Genomic DNA, 11,601 nt, shown 5'->3' with positions numbered 1-11,601 from the left:
ATGGCCGCAGAGGATCTGGTCAAGAATCTTCAGGAAGAGCTGACCTGCTCCGTCTGCATGGAGTACTTCGTCGACCCCGTGACCCTCAGCTGCGGACACAGCTTCTGCCATCCGTGTCTCCTCAAGAGCTGGGAGGAAACCTTCCAAGTGTCCTCCTGTCCGGAGTGCCGTGGGGCCTTTGAGCCCGGAGACCTGCAGATCAATCAGCGTCTGGGGAAGCTGGCCCTGATTGGCAAACAACTCAGGCCCTGCTTACTGCAACAGAGCTCCACAGGAGAGGGGCTATTATGCGGGGAACATCAGCAGACTTTGAAGCTGTTCTGTCAGGAGGATAAACTCCCCATGTGTGTGGCGTGTTGCCATTCTGAGGTTCATGCGGATCACCGTGTGAGTCCCATAGATGAGGCTGCGGAGGATTACAGGGTAAATAATCCTATGTAAACTCCACACTACGTCCATTCATTAGATCGTATTTATTGGGCGCTTGCTGTGTGCGGAGCACCGTACTAAGCGCTTCCCCTTCTTCGGCTGACCACGATATCTACCGGTGCCTTTCCCGAGACCGGGGAACCATCTGAAGTGCCAGTCAACGTTGGCTTCCGGACCCAAACATTCCTCCCCGGCTCTGTAGATCTAGACGAGAGAGTTCCCACTGTGATCAACGGCCGCTTTTGATCTTTCAGGAGAGGCTCCAGGAACTTCTCCGGCACCTGTGGACGGAAATGGCTCAGGTTCAGAAACTCATCTCTAAGGAGAAAAAGAATTCGGAGTATCTGGAGGTAAAGTCTCTGTCTTTCGGGTTTCCTTCTGTACCGCGGGGGATTGAGTTGACGGTGACGGTATCGATGGCCGCCCAAGGGAAGAAACCCTCTCTTTCACACCAAATCGTGTCCTGGCAGGAGGAGGTGGAAAGGTGGAAACAGAATCTTGTGTCCGAGTTTGAGAAGATGCATCGGCTCCTGGATAAGGAATTGGAGTTGAAGCTGGAGAGATTGGAAAAAGAAGCGGCGGAGAATCGGAAGACCCTGTGGCAGAACAAGGAAAAGCTGTCCCAGCAGACCCGCAAGCTGAGGGCGCTGATCACAGAGATCGAGGAGAAGTGCCAGAGGGGCGACACCGAGTTGTTGCAGGTGAGACTCCTGGAACGAGAAGGAGAGGAGGATCGGGGAATGGGGAAAGGAGGGAACTCGGGGAGACGTTCCGGCGATCCCGCAGGACCGACAAGGGCCTCTCAATATCCCTCCACTAAAAGATCCCCCAGAGTTGGGTCCAGCTTGCTACTCACTTTCCTCCTCCCCCTTGGTCTCCGGGGCAAGGCCAAGTGATCTCCTAAAATATAATATCTCGTGAAACTCGCTCTTGAATCATGAGCGAATGGGTGAGGTGGGAACTTGGCGCTCCTTCAGGGACACCGTTTTAAGGAAGCGGGGGTGGGCAAGCAATCGTTGGCCCCAATCCTAATTTGGCTTCTCTTTTCTCCTCAGGGTTTGAAAGGAATGTTGAGCAGGTACGTATGTGTTCCAGACTTCCCCGGGGACCCCAGAAACTCCCTGTGGTCAGGGAACGTCTCTATTGTGTTGTATTCTCCCAAGCGCTGAGAACAGTGCTCTGCAAGTGCTCCATGGATTGGTTGACTGGGGCGAGGGGCGCGCATATGAGGCGGGGTGGGTCATTGAGAAGTCATTGAGAGGGAAGACGATGTTGAGCGGCATGGTCTCTTGCAGAATAGTAATAATAAATAATGATGATATTTATTAAGCGCTTACTATGTGCCAAGCACTGTTCTAAGCGCTGCGGTGGATACAGGGTAATCAGGTTGGCCCACGTGGGGCTCACAGTCTTAACCCCTAATTTACAGATGAGGTAACTGAGGCACAGAGAAGTGAAGTGACTGGCACTTAGTCACACAGCTAAGTGGTGGAGCCGGGATTAGAACCCACGACCTCTGGCTCCCAAACCCGTGCTCTTTCCGCTAAGGCGCGCTGCAGAACAGGGAAGGCAGAGGGGTATCTGGTCAGGGTGGCGTAATGGATCCTGAGAAGAGCAAGGGTCGTAACGGCCTCTGTGTTCTCTCCAGGGGTGTATTCATCCTGCGGCAATGGCCCAAAGCCTCCTCCTTGGAGCTGAGTGTGTGCTGCGTTCCGGGAATGAGGGAAATGCTCAGCAGATATGAAGGTGAGTAGGAACCCTGTCAACCATGGTTGCATCATCTTTCCTCCACCATTCCGGGATCAGACATATACAATCCACCCTAAACAGGAACTGGAACAGCTCCTCAAAGCCTCACTGGAGGCAGAGATGACACCATCCCCAAACCGGTCAGCTTCTCTAAAGCATTTGCCATGGTTTCCACCACAGTTCACCAAGATTTCCTTCTGTCATCAGCCTATCAGAGGGACATGGGAATGACGGGGATGATTCGTGCAGCTATCCCGGAACCTGACACTTTTCTCTCTCTCCACAGTGGACGTGACCCTGGACCCCGATACGGCCAGTCCTTACGTCATCGTATCGCCGGATCGGAAGAGTGTGAAATTCGTGGAAACCCGCCAGAATGTTCCCGACCATGAAGGCAGATTTGACAATTGTGCCAGCGTCCTGGGCGCCGCGGTGTTCACCTCGGGGAGGCACTACTGGGAGGTGGAGGTGGGAGACAAGCCGGAGTGGGAGGTGGCCGTGTGTAAAGAATCGAGGAACAGGAAGAACAGCATGCCGATTTTTCCCGGGGACACTTTCTCCCTGATGACCTTCCAGACCAAACGTGGGGCTTCTCTCTGGGTCTCCAGCCCCTTGATCCCGCTCAGTATGAAAATGCCCACCCACCGCCTGGGGGTTTTCCTGGATTATGAAGCTGGCGTCGTCTCCTTCTACAATGTCATGGAAAAATGTCTCATCTACAGCTTCCCCCCGACCCGATTCTCTGGCCCGCTCCGACCTGTCTTCTCTCCTTGTCTTGTACATAGAGGGCAGAACACTGAGCCGTTGACCATCCGCCCCGTGAAAGACCACAAACTCAGTCTCTAGTGAAGCTGCCTTTATATATATATATATCTCAGATTGACGGCCTCCTCCTTGAGTAAGCTTGGCAAACTTAGTGGAATCGACTCTTTCATGCCTCACTTCAAAAACTTCACGACTCTGATCCGAGCTCACTAAGATCTGAGGGAAACCAATGCATACTGTATAATGGAATCAATTTATGATCAATAAATGCATCAGGAAATTAACTTGGTGAATATTCCTCTCTTTTTCAGAAACCGCCCCTCTCGAGGGGTAAAGTAATCTCTCATTTCACTCCAGCTCTAACGGTCCTCTCTCTGGACTTCGGAGGCATTTTGCCAACAACCCAACTCCCTTGATTCTGCCCGATTTCAGGGATTTCCACATTCACTCCCTACCCCCAGAATTCTCAATTCGAACTGAGCCCACCTCGTACCTAATTCTCTCATTCATGGATTTACCGCCGGATTGAGTCCTTCTTCATTCGGCCCCTTCTCTCTTGCAATGTTTATAGCTCTCCCATCCCTAAACCATCCTACTCCTGCTACTCACACCATGGAAAACCCAAGGGGGAAGAAGGTCTCGAGTGGGAGAAAACTGAAAAATTATACGACCCCTTCTGCACTCCCTTCGTCCCAACAAATAAGAGGTGGGACCCCGAGATTGCAAACATTCCTTTATGCAAACCTTCAGTGCTGTGGCCCCGGATTGTTGAATCAGATAGGGATATGCACGAAAATGCTATGAGGATGAGTGTATCGAAGTGTTTCGGGGGTGTGAATGCCAGTACTTGGACGACATCCAGATCAGGTGTCGCAGTCCAATCAGTCTCTGGGTCAAAGCCGAGTGTGCTGTGCTCCACATTTCTTTGGACCTGCAAGCATCTTTGGGCCTGAACTCCCTCCTTGGCTATGAAAAACCGACTGCGAGGACAGATAGGCAAATCCAGGACAAAATCCCCTTCAAAGTCACAGGAAACAGCACAGCGCCAAAACTGTTATGAGTCCTGACTTGCTCCCTTCATTCAACAAAACTCTCCCTCCCAGCCCCACAACACACATACCTGTAATTCATTTGTTAATTTATCTTAGTGTCCTTCTCCCCTTCTCCACTAGACTGCAAGCTCGTTGTGAGCAGGGACTGGGCTCAATATTGGCTTCTATCTACCACAGCGCCTGGCACACAGTAAGCATTTAAGAAACGACACAACTATTAGGAAAAAATGTCTGGAGCTGCAGCAGTTGCTCTGTAGACCCAGTGGTCAACGCAGCTCCCACCTGGGGGGAATCCACAAGTTCTGAGCTGCGTTTAGCAAGTCATTAAAGCTTTTGTCCGGAATGAATGGGCGAGCACTATCAGGTTGTTAAACGTTGATGGGTGATGTTGTGATTTCCTTGGCGAGTTAGAGTCCTGCTTCTTTGTCATCTAGGGGTGGTGCGGGTAATGGCAATTAAGAGTGTGAGCCACATGCTGAGATAGGGACTGTGTCCAACCTGATTACCCTGTATCTATTCCAGCTCTTAGAACAGTGCTTGGCTGTAAATTCGTTGTGGGCAGGGAATGTGTCTGTTCATTTTCGTATTGTACTCTCCCAAAGGCTTAGTACAGTTCTCCGGACACAATAAGCTCTCAATAAATGCGATTGAATGAATAAATAGAGGAAAGAGCGTTTTGGCTCAGTCACGACAACTATAAGAGGCCGCCCGTGACATCCCTGGAGGAGCAGAATGGGAAGGGACTCAATTCGGCGGTAAATCCATGAATGAGGTGCAAGGATGGGATGGATGGGATCAGTTTGAATTCGGTATTCTGAGAATAGGGAGTGAATGTGGAAATAACTAAAATCAGGCAGAATCAAGGGGGTTGGGTTGTTAGCAAAATGCCTCCAAAGTCCGGAGGACCGTTAGAGCTGGAATGAAATGAGAGAGTACTTTGTCCTCAGAGAGGGGTTCAGGAAAAGAGGAATAATCACCAAGTTAGTTTCCTGATGTATTTCATTAATCATAAATTAATTTCATTATACATTTATTGGTTTGCCCTCAGAGCAGGGTTCTGAACATCTGTGCTCAATGGTAGGGGACCATGGGCAAGGGAAGCTTTCCGAGGAAGTGTGCAGAGGAAGTTTTTGAAGATCTTAATGAGACATGAAAGAATCGATTCTACTGGGGAGAGTTTGCCAGTCTCTGCTATGAGAGGGAGTGTCAAGCAGAGGCATACACATTCTATTCCCAGCTTGGGCAATGGCTAGCGAGTGGAAGGCAACCTGCTACAAGTCAAAACAAGTCAACCTGCTGGGCAACTCACATGAGTTGAGAGAGTTTATTGCACGGAAGGAGGCGATGATAAACCACTTCCGTTTTTTACCAATAAAACTCTATGGTTACACTACCAGAATGTTTGCAGGTGGAGGTGGGTCGTTCTGGGAGAGATGTGTCCATGGAGTCGCTATGGGTCAGAGACGACTCGACAGCATAAGACAAGATAAGACTCAAGGTGGAGGCCATCTGATTTTTAAAAAGGTAGTTTCACTAGTAACTGAGTCTGTGGTCATTCACCGGGAGAGAAGATAGGTCGGAGCGTGGGTCGGGAGTGAATGTGGAAATCCCTGAAATCGGGCAGAATCAAGGGAGTTGGGTTGTTGCCAAACTGCCCCCGAAGTCCAGAGAGAGATTCTGGCATGGATTTGTGGAGGAGGCCACAAATCTGATTTTTAAAAAAAGTTAGCTTCACTACTGACAGAGTCTATGGTCATTCACCGGATCAGGGAGAGAAGACGGGCCGGAGCAGGCCAGAGAAGCCGGTAGTGGGGGAAGCAATTTGGGTTTGTCCCAGGGGGCAAGCGGAACCGATAGCTTTGCGAGTAATGAAAGATGTTTTAGGTGCGACGGCATAGGAATGGGAAGTGTCGGGCTCATCGTGAAAGAGGGACGGGAAGGAGGGGAATAATGTGCCTATAGCAGTGAGGGGGCTGGGGCAGTGTGGATCCGCTTCCCCGCTTCACAGCCGCAGCGGCTTCTTGACGCTCTGGCTGGCCCTCGCTTTCCCGCGGCCCTTTTTTCCCGCCCGTTTTTTCCGGGTGCAGTTGCCGGTCGATGGCTGCTCAGCTGGGCCCTGCGCGCCGTCTCCGCTTCTCCAGTGGCTGTGATCCTGATCACTGTGATGGTCGAGCTGAGGCTGCTGCTCCTGAGTTTCAATTTCCTGGCTGCGCGAGGGAACTCGGCCCTCTGGAGAGCAATAGATGGTCCAGGAAGGAGCTGGACTCGTCAGCGCAATGCTGATCATTTCTTGGTCGTCCTCGGGCTGCGATCTGGAAAGTCTAGAAACGATGTCTCTCGGTGTCTGCAGGAAAGGCCGGAAAGAGAAATGGCTGGATGGGAGCTCTGCTCGGGTTTATATCTAATGCGGGGAGGCCCTTTCCGTCATCCGAGAGCTGAGAACTTAGCCCGGGATAATAGACTGGGGTGTGAACATTGCAGGTGAAAACGCAGGGGAACGAAAACACCCAGGAGTAAAGGAGCAGTGAACATTTTCTCTTTGTGTCGAATGAGAGACCCGGATCGTCCTCCTGAATCCTACAAGGCTGAGCAGAGCTGACATGCCCGTCTGCCACCCCATCTTGACCCCACTACATTCATTCATTCGATCGTATTTATTAAGCGCTTAAACTGTGTGCAGAGCACTGTACTAAGCGCTTAGGAAAGAACAGCACAACCATAAACAGTGACAGTCCCTGCCCACAGCCAGCTTTAGAATATAAAAGTATTCTAAAGGGTTAGGCGTGGCTGGTCTGTTTAACCCAGCTCATTCCGAACCTGAAAGTCGGATTCCCGAACCCGGATCTTAAAGACAGGTAATAATGATGATGACGACGAAGATAATAATACTACTACTAATAATAATGGTATTTGTTAAGCGCTTACTATGTGCCCTGCACTGTACTGAGCACTGGGGTGGGTACAAGCAAATCGGATTGGACACAATCTCTGTCCCAGGTAGGGCTCACAGTCTCAATCCTCATTTTATAGATGAGGTAACTGAGGCCCAGAGAAGTGAAGTGACTTGCCCCAGGTCACACAGCAAGCAAGTGGCGGAGCTGGGATGAATTATTGTAATAATGATATTTGTAAACTTCCAAGCACTGTCCAATCCACTCATACTTGGTTCTGAACTCTTAAGACTGGGGCTCATGAGGTGATCCCGACCGGAAAAGCAGCAAGGCTTAGTGGAAAGAGAACGGGCTTGGGAGTCAGAGGACTTGGGTTCTAATTCCTATTCCGCCACTTCTCTGCTGTGTGACTTTAGGCAAGTCGCTTAACTTCTCTGTGTTACCTCAATTACCTCATATTTAAAATGTGGATTAAGACTATGAGCCCCATTTTCTTACAGTCTAAGAGGGGAAGTTTACAGTCTGGACTAAACGTGATATCCTGAATATTTACAGGTAAAGGATTGTTTTGCTGACATGGGGCCCCGCATTAGTCCTTATCTTCCCACCCAAACCCTATCTTCCCCTTGACTTTCCCATCACTTTAGACAGCACCACCTTCCTTTCAATCTCTCAGTATTCTTTGACTCCTCTTTCACATTCAACCCAGAAATTCAGTCCCGTCCCGTCAGTTCAACTCATCCAGGTACCGGAACTGCCCGGAGGGAAGAGATCCCGGCTCTCTGGGTTCCACCCCGCTTCCATCCACTCCCCAATCCGTGCACCAAGGATTTGGGACTGTTTGAAGAAAGAATTTCCAATGCCCGCACCCCCCCCACTCCCACCCCACACCTTCGCACACCACGACCCAGATGCCAAAAAGCAGGACCAAGGAAATAACAACAGTCACACATCAATAACTAACGACCTGTTAGCGCTCTGCCATTCATTCCGGACAAACGCTTTAATGACTTGCTAAACACAGTTCAGAACTTGTGGATTCCCCCGAGTTAGGAGCTGCGTTCCCCTTTTTCCCCTAATAGTTGTGTTGTTTGTTAAGCGCGTACTGTGTGCCAAGCACTGTACTAAGCGCTGGAGTAGATACGAGCCAATGTGGGGGGGAGGAGGAAGACACAGTCCCCATTCCACATCACAATCTTTAATTCCCATTTTCCAGATGATGTAACTGAGGCAAAGAGAAGTTAAGTGAATTGCCCAAGGTCACCTGGCAAGTGGAGCCAGATTGGAACCCAGGTCCTTCTGCCTCCAGGCCCGTGTTCTATCCACTAGGCCATCCAAAGTTGCCCCTGACAGACATCAGCCAACATTCAAGTTCTACCAAGCATTATCTGACAATACTTAAAAAAGGAAAATGAAAATTATCATCAGGAGTTTGGGCAGGCAAATGTAGAGGAAGAAGCTTTTTCTGCTGACATGCAACTCCATACAAAACCTTGAGGAACAGGATGTTTCCCAACAATTTAAAGGGGATTTTGTCCCAAATTGAGGTGTCAGAAATCCACCTCAGTAGTGACGGAGGTCGTGGTCACTAACCGGGCAGATGGTTAGTGGTCCTTCGTTCCTCCCGTCATACATAAGACGTGGGGAGAAGACGGGCCGGAGTGGGCCAGAGAAGTGGACAGGAAGGAAACTGTGAATGAGACATTTCTCCGTCACATTGTAGAAGGAGATGACTCCAGCCTCATAATCCAAGAAAACTCCCAACCGGCGTATGGAGTGCTTCACACTGAGCTGGGTCAAGGGGAAACCAATCCAGAGATTACCCCGGTTTGGAGACTGGAAGGCCATCAGGGAGAAAATGTCCCCGGGAAAAACTGGGGCGTTGCTCTTCCTGCTTCTCGACTCATAACACACAGCCAACTCCCACTCTGGCTTGTCTCCCACTTCCACCTCCCAGTAGTGTCGTCCCGAAGTGAACACCGGGGAGCCCAGGACACTGGCACAATTGTCAAATCGGTCCTGGTGGTCGGGCACATCCTGTGGGGTCTCGATGAATCTCACACTTCTTCGATCCTGTGACACGATGAGATATGGACTAGCTGTGTTTGGGTCCAGGGTAATGTCCACTGTTGAGAGAAATGGTAGTTTCTGGGTTCAGAATCTATTACTTCACATATCGTCTCTGTGATACCCAGGGGTCTGATAGGTTGGTGGGAGAGAGGGGCACATCGCAATATGGGTCTCACAGAGTTGGCAGACACATTCCTTGCCCACAGCGAGCTTACAGTCTAGAGAGGAAGACAGACGATAATACAGACAAATTACGGATATGTACACAAGTCCTGCTGGGGCAGAAGGGAGGGATGAATAAAGGGAGAAAATCCGAGTGACACAGAAGGGAGTGGGAGAAAAGAGAATGAGGGCTTAGTCAGGGATAGCCTCTGGAGGCTTAACGTGGTAGAAGTTTGGAAGGAGAGGAAAGAGTGGATTTTAGCGATGTTGTGAGGCTGATCCTACAGGATTTAGCGATAGATTGAATATGTGGGTTGAATGAGAGAGATGAGCCCACAACGTCCAGGTTATGGACTTGTGAGACAGGAAGGATAGTGGCACCATCTACAGTGATGGGAAAGTCCGGGGGAGGGCAGGGTTTGAGTGGGAAGATAAGTTCTGTTTTGGACACATTAAACCTGAGGTGACGGGAAGACAGCCAAGTGGAGATGTCCCGAAGGCAGGAGGAAATGCAAGACTGTAGAGAAGAAGAGAAATTAGGGCTGAAGGGGTAGATTTGTAGGTGGAGATGTAGGTCCTACCAAGTACCCTGTTGATTTTGAACCAGTGGGTTTAAACTGGGGTAAGTATATGGGCTCCCACTCACCTTCATATTTGCAGAGCATTTCTCTCATCCCAGTCACCCAGCACGAACTCAGCTCCAAGAAGGTGGCCTTTGGCCATTGCTGCAGCACGGACACACTCCTGAAGAGGACAAAGAAGACATCACGTCATCCTGAGGAGAGTTCTTTCTACCCCATCCCACCCCTTCATCTGCATGAGTCCATTGCTTTCGGCAAAATTCGATGGCTCAGTCCTCTGCATGTGGGCTCTTCTGCTCTTCATCTCTTCTACTGATCAGGGAGCACAGACCATGCACGTAACCAGCGCTTAGTACAGTGCCTTCCACATAGTAAGCACTTAACAAATACCATAATTATTATTACCTGCTCAGTGTTCCTCTCACATCCTGAGGAGAAAGGAAACACAGGATTAGTATTAGGCCCCTGTTCCCCTGTTCCTTTAACGTAGCTCTCTGTAGGGTCACAGAATCAATCTTCTAAGCACCCCCAAATGCTCAACAACCAAGAACTAGGACCCCAAGAAATTAATAGTGACCTCCCTTTTCCCAGAGACCTAGAGAGTAGAAGGAAATTGAACACCCAATTCTAGAGAACCCTCTGGAAAGGGATGTAGGGGCCCCAGGCGTGGTCCTTTAGGAAAACCAAAAGTGTCTGCTTCTCCCGCCTCTTCTTTTTCCAGATGGTCTCATTCCCGTCTCCTGGACTCTCACCGGCAGCAGCTCGACGCTCCTTCTCTGGAGCGTCTCCTCCAGCTCAGTGATCCGTGCCCGAAGAGTGCCGCTCTGCTGGATCAGATCCTCCTCGTTCTGTCTCAGTTTGTGCAGATTCTCCTGCTCGTCCTTCTCCAGATTCCGCAACTGCAGATCCAGCTCTTCATCCAGAAATCGGTGCATCTTCTCAAATTCAGACATGAAATTCCATCTCCAATTATGCATCTCCTCCTGCCAAGACAAACGCCAGGGGTGGAAAGGAGATTTAGCAGAACTTCGGACATTAAACCACCCCAACTCCCTTATGATGAAGAAAGGAACCCAGCAGACAGAACCGGACCTTTACCTTTAGTATCTCTGAATTCTTTTTCTCCGCAGCCAGCACCGTTTGAACCTCCCCCATTTTTTCCCACAGGCGATGGAGCAGCTCCTGGCATTTGCTCTGAAAAATAAAACGGCTTTTGATCTCCTTGGAAACGATCTGATCTAGATCTAAAGGGCCCAAGATACGTGTTGGAGGCTTTGAGGGCCTTCAGATAGTTCCCTGGACTTGGGATATGTCGCCTAGGCAAAACTGGGATTCATACTTATTAAACTTTAACGCCTGTTTTGGGGTGAAAGGCGATGGTATAATTTACCCTGTAATCCTCAGCGGCCTCTTCTATCGGCCGCTTCAGGATACACAGATAGGGGCTTCGTCCTGTTGACAGAACAGTTTCAAAGCTTGCTGGTGTCTCCCACACAGCTCCTCCTCTGCTGGACTCTGCAGTAGGTGAGGTCTGAGCTGCTTGCCGATCACTGCCAGCTTTCCCAGACGTTGATTGGTCTGGAAATCTTTTAGCTCACAGGCCCCACGGCACTCTGGACAGGAGAAGGACTCCTCGGCTTCCTCCCAGCACCCGAGGAGACACAGACGGCAGAAGCTGTGTCCGCAGCTGAGGGTCACGGGGTCGACGAAGTACTCCATGCAGACGGAGCAGGACAGCTCTTCCTGGAGGCTTTTGGCTAGATCCACCGCAGCCATGGGCCTCTGTAGAGGGGCGAAGGCCGAGTCACTGTCCAGTTCTGGTGATGGGGGGGGGGGGGGGGGTGTCTCTCGTTGACCTGCTTCCTGTCAGAAGATAGCCCGCTGAAGTTCCCAGAAACCATT

General features: G+C 50.3%; 2 protein-coding genes across 2 annotated transcripts; one reads left to right on the top strand and one right to left on the bottom strand.

Annotated features, from left to right (window-relative positions):
• On the top strand, positions 1 to 4,003 carry LOC100083479 (probable E3 ubiquitin-protein ligase TRIML1). Its single transcript, XM_039910576.1, has 6 exons — positions 1 to 423; positions 684 to 1,130; positions 1,485 to 1,555; positions 2,078 to 2,175; positions 2,465 to 2,955; positions 3,725 to 4,003. Exons 1-6 carry the CDS (start codon positions 1 to 3, stop codon positions 4,001 to 4,003), a joined length of 1,809 nt encoding a protein of 602 aa, XP_039766510.1.
• A 1,994-nt stretch (positions 4,004 to 5,997) lies between these two features.
• On the bottom strand, positions 5,998 to 11,475 carry LOC103170896 (probable E3 ubiquitin-protein ligase TRIML1). The gene is made up of 7 exons (XM_007670587.1): positions 11,136 to 11,475; positions 10,798 to 10,943; positions 10,452 to 10,682; positions 10,105 to 10,127; positions 9,765 to 9,862; positions 8,480 to 9,012; positions 5,998 to 6,339 (listed from the first exon to the last, which is right to left on the bottom strand). Exons 1-7 carry the CDS (start codon positions 11,473 to 11,475, stop codon positions 5,998 to 6,000), a joined length of 1,713 nt encoding a protein of 570 aa, XP_007668777.1.
• Positions 11,476 to 11,601: the final 126 nt, after the last annotated feature.

The sequence above is a fragment of the Ornithorhynchus anatinus genome, chromosome X2 (genome assembly GCF_004115215.2).
Source record: "Ornithorhynchus anatinus isolate Pmale09 chromosome X2, mOrnAna1.pri.v4, whole genome shotgun sequence".
NCBI lineage: Eukaryota > Metazoa > Chordata > Mammalia > Monotremata > Ornithorhynchidae > Ornithorhynchus > Ornithorhynchus anatinus.
This window is presented reverse-complemented; position numbering and strand designations above follow the sequence as displayed.

Coding starts and splice junctions, on each gene's coding strand:
- LOC100083479 (XM_039910576.1), top strand. CDS start 1: ATGGCCGCAGAGGATCTGGTCAAGAATCTTCAGGAAGAGCTGACCTGC. Junction 1,556..2,077: donor GACCCCAGAAACTCCCTGTG/GTCAGGGAACGT, acceptor TGTTCTCTCCAG/GGGTGTATTCATCCTGCGGC. Junction 2,176..2,464: donor AATGCTCAGCAGATATGAAG/GTGAGTAGGAAC, acceptor CTCTCTCCACAG/TGGACGTGACCCTGGACCCC.
- LOC103170896 (XM_007670587.1), bottom strand. CDS start 11,475: ATGGCTGCGGTGGATCTAGCCAAAAGCCTCCAGGAAGAGCTGTCCTGC. Junction 10,944..11,135: donor ACAGGACGAAGCCCCTATCT/GTGTATCCTGAA, acceptor TGGGCCCTTTAG/ATCTAGATCAGATCGTTTCC. Junction 9,863..10,104: donor GTGAGAGGAACACTGAGCAG/GTAATAATAATT, acceptor TGTCCTCTTCAG/GAGTGTGTCCGTGCTGCAGC.